This window comes from Vulpes lagopus, chromosome 10, assembly GCF_018345385.1.
Source record: "Vulpes lagopus strain Blue_001 chromosome 10, ASM1834538v1, whole genome shotgun sequence".
Taxonomy (NCBI): domain Eukaryota; kingdom Metazoa; phylum Chordata; class Mammalia; order Carnivora; family Canidae; genus Vulpes; species Vulpes lagopus.
The window spans coordinates 108789625-108808441 of NC_054833.1; the positions used below are offsets into that span (position 1 = coordinate 108789625).

An 18817-nucleotide genomic window follows, 5' to 3' on the forward strand; every position below is an offset into this window, starting at 1 on the left:
GCAGCCCCCCAGCCCTGGAGGAATCCCAGCAGCCTTCAGCCTGGAGGCGCCCTCCCCCACTTCCACAGCCTGGAGCAAAGCTGGGGAAGCCGGCCTTGGGCGGTGATCCCTGCCGTGGGACGTGCTGCTCCGCTGCACAGCTGGCCTCCGCTTGTATTTGCCCCTTCGACCACTTGCCCTCCCTACCCAGCACCCTGCAGCCCCCCACCAAGCTTGGGAGACCACCTTACCATCTTAAGCACCACCCCTCTCCCGGCCCCCAGCCTTTTCTCTGGACAGATGGCCCACCTTCCTCCTCCACGAAGACAGTAGAAACCAGTCCCCTCCCATCACCCCATCTGTGTCCCCAACTCTGATCCAATGGCAGAGGCTCCATCTTCTCTTGGGTCTTTCTGCCAAGGTGCTAAGTCTTCCCACCCCACTCCCTGGACCCTGAGTGGCCACTCGTATACTCACCTGTCTGTGCAACCACCTTCCCTTCCAGTTTCTTCCCATCAGCATCTGGACAAGTGCAAATCTCTCACACCGTGAACAACCCATCTCCTGGGCCCTAAGCTCTTTATGCCCACTGTCTGTTCTCTCACTCTTACCCCCACCCCTGCCCATCCTTTGAGTCTCCAGTCTGCTCCCAGTCCTTGCATCACTCTACCACAAGGCCCTGACTGAAGCTACCACTGACCTTTGTGACAAGGTCTCCAGGCCTCATCAGGATCCATGGCCCTCTCACCTTCCAGGAGTCTCCTCCCTCTCACAGCATCTCTGCCATTTAACTACTGCCTCCCTGCCTCCTCCACCTCCTCCACTACTACTCTTCCTTCTTGGGTCATCCCACAGCATTGCAGAAAGATGGGCCAGGGCCTGTCCAGGGTACACCTGGCTTCTTTGAGTAGGTGGCTGTGTGGCTGAGAGGAATGGTGTTTAAAGGAAGAATTAGAGGAGGAGAGCTTCTGGACTGAGGGAACCAGACATGTTCCCTCATGAGCAGCTGGAGCATGGAGCCTCAAATCCTAGGGATGTAAGCAGAGAGGAGAGTGTGTGGTGAGCCCAGGTAGGGGAGATGTCCACTAAGTGCCCCCATCCTGAGTGTGAATGCTTGAAGGAACATTGCCATCGCTGCCCACAGCCAGGGTGGAGGTTGGGACTACCCCCAGAGGTCCACTTAGTTCCATCCCTCAGAGTCTCTTGGTTGCCTTCAGAGCTGTCCCTCGGATGGCTGGAACAGGATTCCCCCAGAGGTGATGGGTTCCTTGTCCCTGAAGGTGTGTGAACAGAAGGTGGCCAAGGCCTTTTCTGCCCTCCTGTGGGTAAAGACAGTGTCCAGTGGTTTTACTGATCCTAGCCAGCCTTCAGCCAACATACATGACCAGTATCAGCTCTGGGCTCAGACCAGTGCCAGGACAGAGGGGGAACATCTGAATGTAATGGGATGGGTGCCAGTGGTGGTGTAGACGGCTCCTGGAAAGCCTGTGGTCAGCTGCTACAAATGGATCCAGGGTCACAGGAGGCTTCCCAGCATTAAGAGGACTCCTGGATCAGATGGGGTTAGGGAGGCTGCTCAGGAAAGTGGGTGGTGAGATCAGAGGCAGCTGCCTGGTGTGGAAGCAGACAGGCCTCGAGTGAGCAAGAATCCATGAAGTAGGCTGTCATCAATCACGTAGTCTTGATTTAGCTCATTTTCATGGCAGTAAATGTAATATGTCACTGTACCAAGGGTTCCTTCCAAGCCTCGCCATTAACTGCTCTGTGATTTGAGATGGAGCCTCTGTTTCTTGGCATTGGAGAGGGATCTTGATCTAAGCCATTCCATGATGGCTTCCCACAAGATAGTAGGCCCTGAACGGGAAGCTGGGAGACTTGCTTATAGGATGTGAGTCTGGTCTCTGGGGAGTCTCATGTGGGCCCCAGGGCCCTTGGTCTTTAGGTGAGTAGCCTCCCTGGAGGGTGCCATCCCCAGTGAGCAGCAGCCAGTTACCCGTTGGCAGAGCCTGGGCATGGTAAGCTGCACCATCTGGGAGACATGAAGTCCAATCTTTCCTAGGTACCAGAGATCTCAGTGCCAGCAGCCTGGAGTGGGAAGCTGGAAGGAGGCTCTGTCCCAGGACAGTGGTCTCAAGTGCTCAGCGGGCCTTTTAGCATAGCTGCCATTCTCCCCAGAACTTTTTGCACTACGGGCCACAGAGGCATCAGGTTACCCAGGCCTCCCTATCCTGGCTCTCTAACCCCCCCCTTTCTATGACCACTTTTGGGTCCCAGGAGGGTCTGTACAGGCTACAGCTCTAGACCTGCCATGGTTTCTGGGTCCTGGATTAGACCTGGCTCCTGCCTGGAGGGACAGCCAGCAGTGATACTCTTTTCTGGAGACCGTGGGAGAACACACACAGGAGCTCTTCCAAGGCCCAGAAGGCTTAGGTCAAGTGGGAAGACCTAGCTGGGCCTCTGGGTAGCAGCAGGATTTTAATGATAAGGTCAGGGTCTCACTAGCTTTGCTGTGGGCTGCACTTCAGTTATCCTGATTGCAGAGGGGAAACTGAGGCTTGCCAGGTAGACCATCACTTGATATCTCTGTTCACTTTCTGCCCTGGGCAGGGCTCTGCAGGACTCTGATAGGATTGAGCACAAATACTATTTATGAGCAGCCTCTGCTGGGGGCTGTCGGATGGACAGTCCTCATGGCCTCCTCACCAGGGCCAGGCCAGCCCCCAGGGCCAGGATGAGAACATGGAAGCAAGCCATGCTTTTCCAGCAGGTGGCGCCAAAGGGCACAGCAGAGGGACAGGGCTTGGCTAGGGGCTCTGAAGACTTCTTGGAAGAAGGGGCTTCCTAAACCCCAGCCTGAGACTTCTGTGGGCCCAAGCTGAGTCTTGAAGGCTCAGGGTGAGGGAGGGCCTCTGGGCAGAGGAATACAGACTCCCTACTCCCACCCCACGAGGGCCTCTTTGGCCTGGCGGGCAGCCGCCTGTCCACTCCCCAGCTGTCTTCCTCTGGAGGGAGATGCTGACCAGCTGGAACCTCATTCTCTCCTATTGAGGCCAAATGAGGGGAGGACTGGTGGAGTGGCTTTCTGGGGGCAGGGAGACAGCTGCTGAAGCCAGGCGAGGAGGAGGAGGATTTCCCTGCCTGCTGAAGGCCTTGGCCTTGGGGGAGAAGCAAACAGCCTAGCCAGCATCATCTCTGCCAGGCCTGCGCTGCCTCCTTTCTCCCAGGAAAGACGATTCTGGCTCTCATTGGGCAGGGGAGAAAAACAGGGGCTGCTTCTGCAGCAACCTTGTAGTTGACTCAGGGAGAGGGAAGAGCCGGGCCTGGCACAGGATTATCCAAGGCTGGCCTAGCCAGGGTTAGAATGGGGCCCTGGAAGGGGCTGGGGATATGTCATCATAAGTGGCCCTTAATTGGCTCAGCATTAAGCTGAGTTCTAGCAGAAGAGGCTGGGGGTAGCTAGCGGGTGCTACCACTGGCCCCCACAACTGCTGTCCGGGCTGAAAAGTGAATCATAGCTGGCCTGTTCCACATCATTGAAGGGGTAACAGCAAAACCAGACAGTAGAGTTCCCACAGGGCTCTCCTCTGAGTCCAGGCCAGGACTCTGAGGAGTCCCAGCGCCTCCCTTGCACCCTGACCCCAGCCCATCCCCAGCATAAACAGATACCCTGAGTTGTGGACACAAGGAGTGGGAAGTTTTACAGAAAGGAAATTGGTTTGTGGGGATCCTCTGAGAGGACAAGGCTTGATGGGGAGTGTGGTGCCAGGGCGTGGGGACCCTGGAAATGGGGACACAGAGCTCATCTACCCAATGGTGTAACAGGGCTGAGTGCCTGTGCTCTCTCTCACATCTTGGGACAATGGGGCTGATAATGCTGGTGGTTGTGGGATCAATAGAATAATATCGGCCTGAGAGGTATGTTCTCCTCCCTGTCCCTGTCCAAAGGGTTGTGAGAACGTAGAAGAGCATCCTCAGGGCAGGGGGCAGGGGTCTTTGTGGCTGTCTCCGGGAACAGGACGACTGGAGTGGGGCTGGATGGGGTGCAGGTAGAGGGCTGCGGGAGGTGACATGTAGTCCTGTTACTGTGGTACATGAGATTCTGGAGGCACTGGGAATGAGGGATGTTGTTCAGGGTGGAGGGGATGCAGGCTTGGGCTGGAAGCCAAGGCACAGAGCTCTAGCGAGTGTTCTCTGAGGTTCCTCTGCTTTGCCAGCTCTGTCAGGTCAGGGGCAGAAGGCTGGCCATTTGGGCTCCTTGGCTTGCAGCTACGAATGGGCCCCGCCTGAAGCTCAGTTTGAGAGGGGGCGGGCGGCGGCGGGGGGGGGGGGGGCTGTCTCTTCTCAGTGCACATCCTGTCGCTGACCCAGCCAGTTTGGGGGCGGAGAGAGGGCAGCTGCCTGGCCCCAAGCCCAGGAGAGCAGAGGTCACAGCAGGGCGCTGGGCTGGGTGGGAGCTGGGGGAGGGTGCAGGGAGCAGGGGGATGGGGGGTCAAGCCAGGACAGGAGCTGTGGCTTCTTCCTCCTGCCGCCTTCCTGGAGGGCCTTATGGGAGCTCGCCCCATGGCTGGTCCTCTGGGTTGAGGCTGGGCCACCCCTTTCCTGTCCTTCTCTTGGTATTTAGGTCCACTGCCCACCAGGGGTCTTCTGTGGACAGCTTCAGCCTTTGGGGCGCAAAGTACTTTCTCAGGACCAGGGCCTGCCTGGGGCCACCCACAAGCTAGGGCAAGGCCTGTACTCAGTGCCCATTTAGAACCTGACCCTTCAGTGGTGCCCCTCTCCCCAAGCCCCCAGGCCTCCTCCGTCCCCTAGTACCCTGCGATCATCCTGGTGACAGGCCGCAGGAATGTTGTGGTTACTGCCACCTGACTGTGCCTGGGGCCTTCCCCGTCTTTACCCCATCCCCACGCAGGTGACTCCATGGCTGCCTCAGCTCCTTTGTGGCATCGTCGCAAAAGTCCGGGCAGAGATTGCCCCTTGCCCAGTTGGATGGGCAGCCCCACCCTCCCTAGCTCCACAGCCCCCCCTGCTGCCCAGACGCTATCCAGCCAGGAGCCAGGGGCGCCCCAGCCAGGGAAGACCGGAGCCCCGCCTCTGGGCCCCTGGTGGCCTCCAGGTCTCCTGGGTGGACACCTGGCCTAGGCCTCCGGCCCTGGGGAGGAGGCGGTGCTCTGCCTTTGGAGTGGGGCTGCACAGGCCAGCAATCCACCTGTTCCATCTCTGTCTGACCTGGGGCCTGGCTCCGGGGGCCTCCCACTGGCTCCTCTCTGGCCTTCCCACCTCTGGTTTCTCCCCACCCTGTTCCTCAACCTTTCCTCACCTTGCCATCCCCCAACCCCAGCCTTCCTCACCCAGCAGCCAGACTGACCCTAACGGGACCGTGGCTCTCCTTGCTTGTGGCCTGCTCCTGTATCCCCAGTGCTCCGAGTGCAGCCAGGCCCCTCGGCCTGGCGTGGAGTCCCAGGTCCCAGCCTGCTGGCAGCTCTGCCCTGGTTCCCTCCCTCTGCCAGCCCCGAGCTGTGCTCAGTTCCTCGAATGCGGCAGACACTCAGTGAATGCCTTCAGGCCTTTGCACACACTGTTCCCTCTTCCTGGAACACACTTTCATCTCCCAGTTCTTTCATCCCCCAAGCTGGCCTTCCATCTCCCTCCTTGCGCCCTGCTGGAACTGTTCACACTGTGGGGCAGTTACCTGTTCCAGGATACTCGAGGGCGTGAATCTATGCCACACCCCAAGGGAGGGGCCTCGTGTCCCCGACTCCTGGCTCTGGAGTAAGGGTGCACCGGGGCAGGGAGGTGAGCCAGCGGTGCTGGCCTGCAGCACCCTCGAGGTGGCATCACTGTTGAGGGGTCGGTGGCCTGTGCAGAGTGGGGGCAGTGGGGGCACAGTGCTGGACTAGGACTTGCCAACCCCCACTCCCTGACGGGCTTCCTTGCTGCCGTGTGCCTCCCACAGTTACAGCTACATGATCGACAATGTCATCCTGCTCATCACGGGCACGCTGCACCAGCGCTCTATCGCCGAGCTTGTGCCCAAGTGCCACCCACTAGGCAGCTTTGAGCAGATGGAAGCTGTGAACATCGCGCAGACACCTGCCGAGCTCTACAATGCCATTCTGGTGGACACGCCCCTGGGTGAGCCACTGGGGCGGAGGGAGGAAGAGGTGGGCAGCGCCTCCGGGTGGGTTTGCGGAACCCTGGGTGGAGGGTGGGGGGTGGGGGTGATGCTGAGCCAGAAAGGGAGGCCTGCCACCTGCTGCTTACCTTTATCTTGTCCTTGACCTCCCGCTCATTCTCTCACCCTGCCTTCTGCTCCTTTTCTGTTGCTTTTACTGGGCCAGGCAGGCCACCCCCAGGGCCTGACTCGGAGCATGTAGCTTTGTGAAACTGGCCAATTTCTCAGAATGCAGAGGATGGCTGAGCTCATGCAGAGGGGAGAGGCCGGGGTCCCTCAGAGTCTTGGGAGCTTGAATGATCGTGGCCCCAAGCTGGGCCAGAGTGGCTGGCTGCCTGTGAGGCAGAAGAGGAAAGCAAATAGCTTCAGCTTCACTCGCCTCCATAGAGCAGGTCCCAGGGGCCAGGTCAGGCAGTGTCCGGCAGGATGCAGGGTTCGTGTCAGAGGCCAAGAAAGGAAGGGGAACTGGGAGCTTCCTGCAGGGCCCCACCTAGGCAGTGCTGGCTCCTGCCTGTCTTGGAGGCTAGAGAGAAGGCACTAAGGCTGTCACCAGCTAGTGCCCTCATAGCCACAGTCCTAGTCCCTAGGGCACCACCTCCAGGAAGCCTCCAGGGTTAGACCACTGGGTTCTAAGCTGCCCTTGTTCCTATACTGAATGGCCTGAGCCCTACCTGCTGGGCATATCTGCTGTATACTCCTCCAGTAGCTCTGAGCAAGTTCTGGGCTCTTTGTGGCTTCTCAGTTTCTCCATCTTTAAAGAAGAGACAGACTAGTGAGTCTGAGGGCCCCTGTCAGGGGAGGGGGCTCTATCCTGCTCTGGCCACCACTTTTAGCCCAACAGTGGCCCTCTGGGTCATTGGTCCATGCCCACCCAGCTTGTTCCTGGTCTTGAGGAGGAGGCTAGTTTTCCAAACATGGGCCCCAGGCCCTTCTGGGCGTTGCAGATCTGTGGGCATCAGGCCCCAGATCCACAGCTGCCCCTCAAGGAAGAAGGATGTCATGGCCTCTTATGCAAGTCTGTCTTTGGCATGGACTGAGGTTGGGTCTGCCCCAGAGGCGATTAGATCATGTTATGGCTGGCCGCCTCCTTTATAAATCAGTTTTAGGAGCAAGGATGCAGGAGAAGCTCAGGTCAGTGCACATGGCCCCTAGTATTGCTTCTGCCACTTCCAAGGCAATCGCCCAGGCTGGGTTGGGAGGCCCCCACCCCCCTTGCTGGTTGGGCCTTGTGGCAGGAGCCCTCTGTGGCCTGCAGGGTGGCCAGACAGCAGCTGGACTCTTGCCTAGGCTGAATCCAGTCTCCCACCCTCACCCCCACGTCTTTCTTCCCCAGCGGCCTTTTTCCAGGACTGCATTTCAGAGCAGGACCTTGATGAGATGAACATCGAGATCATTCGCAACACACTCTACAAGGTAGTGCCCTCGCCAGGGGCAGGGCCGGGCCTGTGGGGGGGGGGCTGGGAGGGCACGGGGTGGTGGGTTGGTGTGTTAGGTGGGGTGCCGGGACAGGACGTGGTGCACCAGGCTCCTATCCTGGGGGCTTATCCACTTATTGCTGGCTCCCGAGCTGGGCGCAAGCTGCATGGAACAGGTTCTCCACCTTGTGGCGCCTGCAGCAGGTCCTGATAAGATCAGCAGGAGTGGCTGGTGCCCCACGGCTCGGCCTGTCAGAGCTGGCTCCTAGATGGCTGCTCCCCTGCATCCAGGAGGGTCACGGGCCACCACCCAGGCCATAGCTTTCAGGGTTACCCCACCTGGACTGTTGCCAGCCAGGACAGGCATTTGAGCAGAGGCAATGGTGTGCTCGGTTATGGTGGAGGAGGGTACCCAGCCAGGACCTAGCCAGGTCACCAAGTCCTTCTCGGGTTCCCAGGCCTAGAACCAGTGTCATGTCCCAGCATCCTCATCCGCCACACACTTTCTGCTTCCCTCCAGGCTATGGCACAGGTTGGTGACCCCTGGAGATAGAGTGAGTTTGGGATTCATGGGTCCATACTGTCCTGGCCCAAGGAGGCTAAGAGCAGGGCTGAGAGCCAAGGCAGGGGGCTGGCCAGGGACCAGTGAAGGACATTTGGGACAGTCTGGGTTCTGGCCGTAGTGAAGCCCTGAGCAGTGGTGCCAGGACCCCTGATGGGTTGCAGCCAGGAACATGGATTAGCAGTGGGCAGGCTCCAAAGTGGGGGCTGAGGCTAGCCCAGGCTGAGGGCTCTGCTGACCTAACCCTGAGAACACCTGTCTGTCGGATCTTTACGGTGAAGGTCTTCTCCTGCCTGGGTTGGAGCTAAGAGGCCAACACTTGGCCACAGCCTGAGCTGAGGCCCTCCAGTCTCCCTCTGGGAGTCTGGGCTAGGGTGTAAGGGCAGCTCTGTGGGTAGATGAGGAGCCCGCTTGTAGATTGCAGGCGTGTAGGCAAGGGAGCAGCAAAGGCAGAAGCAAGCATGGGACATGGGCCAGGTGGCAAGCAGTTTGCTGTGGAAGTGCGGGTTTCAGATGGACAGTAGGACACAGGTCTGGAAAAAGAGGCAAGCACAGGATCAAGTCACCCAGGGCCTAGCGTGCCAGGACCGAGTTCGAACTGTATCCGGTGGACAGGGCCAGCCAGCCAAAGTTTGCAGCGGAGAAAGCCCCCTCTGGCTACAGGGCGGAGGACAGAGCAGAGAGGTGAGAGCAAGGTAGGCAGGCGGCCAACTTCTTTAATTGTCAAGACCGCCCTAGGAGCTAGCTGGGCATCGGTATCCACACTGGTGACATGAGGAAACAGGGCTCAGAGAAGCATGGTAGGTTGCCTGAAGCCACTTGCTAGACTCTAGAAGCACTGGGATCACACCTGGCTCAGCGTGTTTGGAAAGCACGTGCTCTCATCTGCCCCGCTAACAGGGAGGCAGGCCAGGCCGTCAGCCGAGGCTGTGTGTGCACACACCATCTGAGTGCTCCTGCCCGCCCAGATGGCCCACTGCCGGGATCCCTGCCCTGAGACCGGGTGAGGGGTGCGGCTGTCCCCCCAGCCTCACCCACACCCTCACCGGGCCTGACTGGTTCTAGCTGGAGTCACTGGTGAGGGCTGCTCAGGCACTGGCTCATAAACACTGATCCAAGGCTGAGGGCATCGTGCCAGGACCGCCTGCTCGTCAGGCAGTGTCCCAGCCCAGTGGCCACAGATGGGAGATTAGACGGACCCTCAACGGCCTGGCAGGTGGGAACTGTAGGCAGCTGCGCAGCAGCCACGGACTGGCAGGCTGCAGGGGACAGGGTGGGGGAGGTAACCTTGGTACCTGTCCCTGTGGGGTCTTGCCAGTTTCTTCAGCTGCCCAGCTTCCAGAAGAATCTGGGCCTGTCCCACCATCTCCCCCGACCCTGGGGTCAGCCTCTCTAGGGACTGGTACAGCTCGGTGAAGGCTGGGGACTTCCCCACAGATTGGAACTGCAGGGAAGGTCTGCCCCTCGGGGGGAGGCCTGGAGATTTGGGCACAACCAGCTTGGCTGGCCATGGGGAGGAAAGTGGCTGGGGACAGTCATCGAGGGACTGATTACCACTAAGCCATGGCAAGATTGGCAGAGGTTTCTGATCCAAGCCCTCTGATTCCTGTGCTGGAGTCCACTCTCTCCTTCCAAGCTTCTTGCTCCCTGCCCTGTCCTAGATGTCTGTTTCCTGTGGCCCTGGTGGTCCCCACAGGCCTCCTCCCGAGCCCAGCCTGCCCAGTGCTGTTTTGCCTTTGCTTGTGGACTCATTTCACTGCCTTGGAGCAGCAGAGCCTGTGGCCCAGATCAGCTGGCGGTGGATGGAAAAGTCTCTGAACCTTGGAGGGCAGACCTCAGTACTGAAAGCTTTCCAGGCTTCCCAGCTCTCACTCTCAACCCTTCAGAATAATCTCTAGCCTGTGGAGCCAGAGTCCCTGTGACCATGCCACCAGAAGGGACCCAGGAGGATCTGAGTGAAGGGAGCTCTCTGGGGGGCTGTAAGACCATGTCCCCTCTCCTGACATGTCCCTGATTGGTTTTATGAGTGAGTGCTGGGAGGGAACTAGGGCCTGGGCTGAACTGTCTTTTCCTCATGCCCAGGAGATCCAGTTTGCCTGGACAGGAAGTGCTCATTCTCATCACAGCCCATGTGTCCAGCCGTTGCACTGCAGGGCTCAGTCTGTGTAGACAATAACCGTCGCTCAGCAGGAGCTGGGCTGACATTTTGCTTTGTGCTTCACAATGCCTGGGACCTACCTGAGGGTGTTCTGTGAGGTGGGCTACCAAGAGGAGCCCGGGCACCCAGTCCAGGCTACCTCCGTGAACCCTCAGGAGTAACCTTCCTTCACTAAGCCCATCAACACATGGTTTTCTGAGGCTGAGGAGGGGAGGTTTGGGGGAAGGGCAGGCAGGGCAGCTGGGGGCAGACAGGGCCCCTGTCTAAGCCTGGCGTCCTGTGGGATGATGGTGGAGAGGTGTGGAGGGGGTACTACACCATGAAGCAGTCAGCCAGAAATTGCTCTGTCACTCCTGGTGCAGAGAGGCAGCAGGCCAACCGATTAACAGTTGGAATTTGTGGATGTTTCTGAGGCCCTGACATGGGAGCTGCCCTGGCCAATCCATGGGTGTGATGCTTGGACTTACCATGCAAGGGACTGGGGAGGGCAGAAGAGGCCTGGCAAATCCCCCAATTCCCTGCCTGGGTTGAGCAAGCCCCATGCTCTGCACAGGCCTACCTGGAGTCTTTCTACAAGTTCTGCACCCTACTGGGCGGGACCACGGCCGATGCCATGTGCCCCATCCTGGAGGTGAGTGCCTGCCCACCCTCACACCTGCCGGTCCCTGGTAGCCCCGACCTGGGGAAAGCCCTGCCAGCTGACTGGCACCTGCCTCCTTCCCCCTCCCTCCACCTTGCCTGTGTGCCGGCCCCACAGTTTGAAGCTGACCGACGAGCCTTCATCATCACCATCAACTCGTTCGACACAGAGCTGTCCAAGGAGGACCGTGCCAAGCTCTTTCCGCACTGCGGAAGGCTCTATCCAGAAGGCCTGGCCCAGCTGGCTCGGGCCGATGACTATGAGCAGGTGAAGAACGTGGCCGACTACTACCCGGTGAGTGCCCTGGCTACAGGATAATGGGCAGGCATACTGGCATCTGCATCCCCACCCCTCACCCAACAGCACCCTCATGCTCATGCTTTCCATCTCTCCCCCGGGCCAGGAATATAAGCTGCTTTTCGAGGGTGCAGGCAGCAATCCTGGAGACAAGACCCTGGAGGACCGATTCTTCGAGCATGAGGTGAGGGATTGCTCACCTGCCGATCGTAGGGGAGGGTTGGTGGCCCAGGCCTGACTGCCATCGCGGCCACCTGCACACCATGCTGCCTGTCTGTAGGTGAAACTGAACAAGCTGGCCTTCCTGAACCAGTTCCACTTTGGTATCTTCTACGCCTTCGTGAAGCTCAAGGAGCAAGAGTGTCGCAACATTGTATGGATCGCCGAGTGCATTGCCCAGCGTCACCGCGCCAAGATCGACAACTACATCCCCATCTTCTAGCGCTCTGGCCCAAGGCTCCCCACAAGTGTGTGTCTGCGTGTGCTGTGACAAAGCCCATGGTTCACATGCCTGCCCCGGGGGGTAGCACATTGTTCCAGTGACTACTGGTTTCCCTGACCCTCTCTCAGATGGCTCTTGGGCCTGAAAAGGGGCTGGGCACCTGCTCCCCCTACCAAGGATGGACCAACCCCCTCTCCCCCAAAAGGAGGCCCCCTCAGCCCTCTGTTTACAGCCACTGACATGTCTAAGAAGCATGTGGTCATTTTATGTCCTTCCCTGAGAACCCCTGGGGCAGCGTGAGCCTCCTCTTCCGTCTGTGGGTGGCCCCCAGAGCTGTGGCCCAGGGGAAGGAGAGTGTGTGTCCTGGAGGCATAGGGGAAATAGCTCTACAACCCCATCCCTCAGCTGTGCCCTCTAAGACAATAAATTGCCCTCTCAAAGCCTAGCTGTCTGCTGTCTCCTTTGTGCCCTAGTACCTCTCCCAGATGTCCAACTTCCCTTGGGTAACCCTTCCCCCACCCCAAACTTTCCAGCTCCTTCACTGGCCCTCTCCCTGTGCAGCCAGGTTCTGCAGGATGAGGGAAGTCACTGGAGGCCCAGACAGGGCCGTGGAGCTGGGTCCTGGCCCTGGAGGGCCCCAGGCCTCCCTGTTTGCCTCATTGAGCCCCTCTATGCCCTTGGCCAGGGGCACCACCCCCATTTCACTAGGAGGAAGCCCTAATCTGTGAATAAATGAAGGGGACTAGGTGTGAACCACAGAGCCTGCACCCAGAGTCTCAGCCTGTGCTGACCACCGGGGCTTCCCCAGGCAGTCCCTAATCTGTTACCCAGCCACAGCCTATCACCCAGGCAGTCACCCCCTCCCAAAACAGCATCTCTGCATTCTAGGAGAAATAAAAATTTGTCTTTATTTAAAAGGTGGCAGTCGGGCAAGTGGGGTATGCAGCCTCCCTGTGGCTAGGGGGCTTGGGTGGGTGGTCAGAGCCCGAATTCTTGAGCCAGTCAAGAAACAGGATTCACCCTTGAATTGCAGCACTGAGGCACTGGTGCCTCAAAAAAATCCTGAGGGGGGTCTCCACCCCACCCAGTAACTCCTTAGTTTGCAGAGACACTGTCTGCGGGATCCTGTCAAAGGCTACAGCTAAGTCTTGCACAGAACTCCCCATCCAGCTGGGTTCTCCAAGCTACAGGGGTGGAACCTTGTGCCCAGGAGGGTCTGTGTGGGCTCATGAAGCAGTTGAGAGGCCTGGAGGTTTATTGGAGGTCTGGCCTGGGGCACTGACCGAGTGGGTAGGGCTGGGGTCCTTGAGGCCAGGCTCTAGGGCAGACTTGGGGGGGGGAGGGTCACAATGCCCAGGGGAGGGCCAAGGGCTCAAGGGACCTCCTGTGCAGCTAGGCCACCTGTGGGCACTGCTCATTGGGCTGCCATGGGGGAAGGGCCTTCGTTTGGATCTGGGTCCTGGGCTGCCTCCTGGGCTGGGGAAGAGCCAGGCTGGCCAGGCCGCAGCGCTCTTGGCAGACAGTGATTGATGAAGAAGGTCTGCAGGAAGCGGCGCCGCAGGCCCTCGGGCAGGTAGTAGTGGATGAAGTACATGAGCCCCAGGCCACGGCCTGGGTAATAGCGACGGCGCGGCTGAGCTGCCAGCAGCGCGTCAGTGATGGCATCTACGACTGGGCTGAGGTCTGGCAGGGCGAGGCGCAGTGAATGCAGGAACTGCCCGTGTAAGTGCTCAATGTAGTCTTCGCCGTAGGCCTGGAGCAACTCTCGGGGCAGGCTGGCCAGCAGCAGCTGCTTGCGCTGCTCCCAATGTCCCACATTCCGCACGGACTCTGGGGAAGGAGTGGCAAGGTCAGGGTGAGGTCAGTTAGGGAAGCCAAATCCAGACTCCAGTAAATCTACCCCCAAACCACTCCCTGCCTCCAGCCAGAGCCATGGCCATTCATCAGACCAGATCCCACCCCAGGCAAGACCACAACCACACACCCCATCCCAGGCCCGACCCCCACCTGTCTTAAAGCAGCCAGGCTGGATGACGCTGACCTTGACCCCCCAGGGCAGAAGTTCACAGCTGAATGTGTCCATGAGCAGCGCCATGGCCGCTTTGGAGGTCCCATAGGCTGCCAAGCATGGGTATGGCATGTCTCCTGGGGATGGATTGGAAGTGAGGCTGCTCAGCCTGGGCCAGAGGCTCTAGCATCCCTCCCCGAGGCTCTGCAGCAGCACCTTTTCTACTCCAGAGGGGAGGGGCACTCACCTGCTGGGCTGCCCACAGTCACTATACGACCCCTAGAGCGGCGCAGCAGTGGCAAGAGACCCTTGGTCAGCTCAAGCGCGCCGAAGAAATTCACCTCCATGCAGCTGCGGAATGTGGCCACAGGGGACAGCTCCACATCGGCCACTACATCGTTGTGGCCTGCATTGTTGACCAGGCCCCACAAGCCTGAGGGCATGGAGAAGGTGGGTGAAACAGAGGAGGAAGTGCTGGATCGGGCCAGCAGCAAACCTCTAATCCCTGCCCATTCATTCCCACCAGCCACGCCCTCTCCTGGAGGAGCTCTGGCCACTGACCTGTGCTGCTGGTGTGGGCCTTTGTGAACTCCAGTGCTCGGCTGATGTCTGCTGGCTTGGTCAGGTCCATCTGCAGCAGCCTTAGGCGAGGGGAACAGCAGGCACGCAGCTCTAGGGCACCAGGGCCATCCAACTCCAACACGGTGGCCAGCACCGTGAAGCCCATGGCATCTAGCTTCTTGGCCGTCTCCTTGCCAAAACCAGAGTCACAGCCTGGCCAGGGCAGGGCAGCCAGTGAACTACCACTGTGGCCCAGTCCAGCCTGAGTCAACTCTAAGGATCCCCAGGGTCCGCACAGGATCCAGGCCCCTAGATATCCAATCTTCCAGCAGCCAGCAGGCCTCCCTCCTCTCCCAGGTCCGCCTCTGCAGGCTTTGCCCCTCTGGCTGAGCACCTGGGCACCAGCTCTCTCACGGCTGTCAACTCCCTGACTCCTCACAGCTACCTCAAATGGGGCTTACATTTCCCACTTTACAGAGAACACTGAGACCTAGCAATGAGAAGCTGCTTCCCAAAGACTCTTAGCCAGCAAAGAGTAAGGCCAGGACTCTCCTGGAGGTCAGTGTGAGGCCCAGTCTCAGCCCTGGTGTCCTGCTTGCTCTGCTATCAGGGCTTAGCTTGCATGTGCAGTGTTACTGCACCACCTCCCTCCCTTTCTCGCTGCCCTTGCCCAGGCTTCTTCCTCTTACCTGGACTATGAAGCAGCCCCCTCCTTGGTCCTGTCCCATCTTGCCCCCTTGAACGCATTCTCTACCTAAGCAGCCAGAGGGATCTTTCCAAAAATGACAGTATCACTCTGCGGCTGAAAACCTTTCCAAGGCTCCCCCTGCCAGTCCTCAGGATGAAGCCCAAGCCCTCTACTCCCATCACCACAAGCTGAGCCCCACTTCCCTTCCATGTCAACATCCCTACTATTGTTCTAAGCTCTAGGCAAAACTAGAGGCCCATCCCCATCTCACCCTTGACCCCAGCTCTGGGAATTCCAACCAGTGGCAACAGTAGGGCATTCTCTGAGCCCTGACCACTTGCTCCTAGGACAGGCGAGATGATGGATGGAGAAGAGAACAGACCTGCATTTGAATCCTTTCCCACACCCAGCAAGTGTGACCTGAGGTCAGTTACCACTTTGGAGACCTAATTTCCTGTCTTTGGTATGTAGAGAGAGGAACCACCAGGCAAAGTCTAAGTGGGGGTCTGATAAGCAGCAACCCCCTTCCTCAATTGTTCCTCAAATTCTGATCTTGGCTCCCTAGGCAGCCAACAAGGGGAGGGAGAGGGCCATGAAGGAGGAGGCTTTCCAGAGCCTGCCTCCCTGGTGCTCCTGCTAAACAGAAGTTTCACAGTAGCCCTGCTTTCCCAATTTTGGACGCTTGGGAAGCCTTCCCCACCTCAGCCCCGCCCTCTGCTAAGGCAGAGAACAAAGCTGGGCAGGGGGCTGTGAGCTGGGCTTTATGTGGCTGGGGTTCTGCAGACAACCCTGGGCTGACCGGTCCTTCCAGGGGAAGTCTGACTGGGGAGGCGAGTGAGCACATGTGTGTCCACTCGCCTAAGCTCCCTCCCAGAGCAGACGGGCCCTTCACAAGGAAAACAGAGGCCTTCCAGAGCCTCAGCTGTGCAGTCCGAACAGTCACCCATGCCTCGCATACCCTCTTGTTCACCTGACACACACAGACACCTGTACATACCTCCAGCCTGCTGGCATATTCACACAGGGGTTGCCTCTCATGAGACCCCCTGCCACCATCATACATAGAGGTGCACACAAGGCACTCAGCCCAAATTCTGACCCCAGGCCGGAGCTCAGGTAGTGGTTTTCAGGGGCATTCTCAGGAAGGGCGAGTGGAAGCTCTGGCAGGCTCGACACTGTTCCTGGCAGGTGAGTCAGGGCCTGGTTACCTCTTTGTCTTGCAATCAGGTGGTGAAAGAGGAAACCACAGAGAAGTTGAAGTGGGCTGGGCAGCACTCTTCCCCTCTCCCATCACAGGGCTTTACAGCCAGAGATGGAGGAGCCCAGACCTCAGATGGCATCCCACCTCTTCCCTCCTTCTCAGGCTCAAGGCAAGGAGCAGTAAAAGCAGCAGCTTGAAGGCCCGTGGGGAGCTCTCAGGACTGACTGCCCACTGGGTCACTAGTACCAGCAGATACCCTGAGCCCTGTGGAGGCAGCTCACAAATTAGAAGGCAGGAGGGGGGCTGTCCAGTCCCTGGGAGCAGAGCTCACAGCCTAGTTGCTGCTTCATCCCGGGGCGGGGGGGGGGGTGTCTGTATCTTTCCTTCCTCAATCCCCCAAAACTTCACACTGTACTGAATTCAGGTCCCATGCATCAGGCCTGAACCCTGCTCTAGCTCCACCCTCTTGCTGAAGCCCCAGAGCCCTCATGCCACCCTTATTCCCACCTCATCTCAGCAGTCTGGCTTCTTGCCTGGCATTCAAAGCCTCTTCTGAGGAAACAACCTCATGTCCCACCATGTCCCAGCAGCCAGGCTGGTTACTGATTGTCCCTACCCAGGCCACACTCACTTCTGTCTCAAGCCTTTGTTCTACATCCACACTTCACCTATCTTCACTCATCCTCTGAGGCCCAGCTCCTGGATGGCCTGTGGGAAGTTCCCTCAGGTCCATCCGATCCTACGGGGCCCCCTACTGGACCCAGCCTCTGAGCAGTCAGTCTGGAGGCAGCCCCCAGCCCAGGGCCCAAACACCAGGCAGAGCTCTGAGAACCTGTCCAAGGCCAGGCGGGGTGGGGGAGAACTAGACTGCCCCTCCCCCCCACAGCACAGCCGGTGCCCCCTGGCCTTTCTCCCCCTCCCCACTTCCGCCTGGGCCTCAGGCCCCCCCTCCCCTCCCCTCCTTCTGGTGACAGATTTATTCCCTGCTCCAGACAAAGGGAACTCCGCCAGGCGGCCAGAGGCACCTGAGTACAGCTCTCCAGGACCTCCTTCCTGGGCACTGAAGACCAGGAGGAGAGGAATGTGGGGTGGGGTGCTGGTTGCAGACTCTGGACGGCTACCTCAGCAGTTTGGGGGTGGGTGGCGTGCTCTGAGAGGCAGCTGAATGCCCAGCTGTCGGTCATGGTGACCTCAACCTTTTCTGGCGTCCAAGGATCCCAGCCAACTTGGGGGGTGGGTCAATGCCCCAACTCCCCATCTACGCGCCTTCCGGTGGCCCCAGGAAAGAGGGGATGGAGCGTCCCACGTGGGCTTGTTAGGCCGCCTTCAAGGGGTGACCATCGTCTGAGTCCCTCAGAGCACGCCCCCGTCCAAAGACTGCTCTCCTGGGAAGGGGCACGCCATGAACCCCGAACTCCGGAGGCTCGTCTTTCTCAGCCAGCCGTCGTCCCTGCGCACCTGCCCGCTCCCAGCCTCGTTCTCCCTCCGACACTCCCCGGCGGCAGGTAGTGAGCCCGGACTTGGGAGGTGCCGTGCGCTTCCTACTTGGCTCGCTCCCGGCACCCAAGGGAGGGCGACACTCGCACTCCTGCGCCGGGGGTCCCGCCTGGCGTCGGCGGCTCACGGGGAACCCTCCGGTCTGGTCCCGCCCTCGAGCCTGGAGTCCCCGCGCTCCGCGCACTCACCGGTGATGAGCACCGCGCGAGTGGCCACGGGCAGGCGCGGCGGGCGCGCCAGGCGGGACAGCGCCATCCAGCCGGCGGCGGCCAGCGCGGCGAGCGCGGCGGGCGGGGGCAGCAGGCGCTGGCACAGCCAGTCGAGCGCGGCCAGCAGCGCCAGCGCCGCCAGCAGCGGGCGGCCCAGACGCAGGTCCGCGCGCAGCAGCTGCAGCAGCGCGCGGGCCGCCACGAGCAGCCAGGCGCCGCCCGACGGCCAAGGCCAGCGCTCCATGGCGGCGGGGCCGGGCCGGGCCGGGCCGGGGCGGGGCGGGGGCCGGGCTGGGGAGCGGGGAGCGGGGAGCGGGGCGAGGGGCCGGGGCGCGGGGCGCGGGGCGCGGGGCGCTGCACACACCGGCCGAGGGCGGGAGGGACACTCGCTTTCTCCGTTCGCCCTCGGGCCGAGCTTATAAAGAGCCCCGGGGGCGGGGGAGCGGGCGGGGCGGGGGCGGGGCGGGGGCGGGGCTTCCCTCCACTTCTCACCCCGCACCCTCCTTCGGGCAGGTGCCCCCCCTCCGCCCCGCCCCCACGGCCAGATCTGCTTTCTAAGAAGCCGGAACAAAGTCTCAAAGTTGCTGCTCGAGGAGGAGCCGCCTTGCCGCGGACCGTGCGGGGGACAGGGCCGGGTGGTGTGGCCCTCGTGCCCTGCATCTGTTCACCCCTGCCCCCCCCGCCCCCCCGCCCCCAGGTGAACGCCCCAGCTCGCACTCGCTCCGGACACCTGAGGACACGCACAGCCTCCATCAGCTCCCCGCCCCCCCCCCGCCCCCCGGGACAGCGCCCCTGGGCCTCCCGCCCGCCTGAAGCCGCAGCGGGCACACGCGCCGCACTCCCACGCCGTGCGCGGCCGCAGGGCCCTCGCGCACACACGCCCTGACGCGCGCTCACACCTAAGCTGCTCCGGCCACAAAACCGGCTTGTGTTGGGGCCAGGGGGGCGGGGGTGGGGGGTGGGGGGGGACTGCCCCGGCTCTTGGGAG

General features: G+C 60.3%; 2 protein-coding genes across 2 annotated transcripts in view; one reads left to right on the forward strand and one right to left on the reverse strand.

Annotated features, from left to right (window-relative positions):
• ATP6V0D1 (ATPase H+ transporting V0 subunit d1) overlaps positions 1-12108 on the forward strand; it is a 40013-nt gene extending 27905 nt beyond the window's left edge. The window contains exons 3-8 of the mRNA XM_041771778.1: positions 5933-6111; positions 7485-7564; positions 10840-10917; positions 11044-11220; positions 11330-11407; positions 11504-12108. Coding sequence (XP_041627712.1) covers positions 5933-6111; positions 7485-7564; positions 10840-10917; positions 11044-11220; positions 11330-11407; positions 11504-11665 — 754 coding nt within the window. The 3' untranslated portion in view covers positions 11666-12108. The remainder of the gene's footprint in view (positions 1-5932; positions 6112-7484; positions 7565-10839; positions 10918-11043; positions 11221-11329; positions 11408-11503) is intronic.
• Positions 12109-12550: 442 nt separating this feature from the next.
• On the reverse strand, positions 12551-18180 carry HSD11B2 (hydroxysteroid 11-beta dehydrogenase 2). Its single transcript, XM_041772522.1, has 5 exons — positions 17809-18180; positions 14235-14447; positions 13921-14106; positions 13673-13810; positions 12551-13495 (listed from the first exon to the last, which is right to left on the reverse strand). Exons 1-5 carry the CDS (start codon positions 18071-18073, stop codon positions 13080-13082), a joined length of 1218 nt encoding a protein of 405 aa, XP_041628456.1. The 5' UTR covers positions 18074-18180; the 3' UTR covers positions 12551-13079.
• Between the last annotated feature and the right edge of the window lie 637 nt (positions 18181-18817).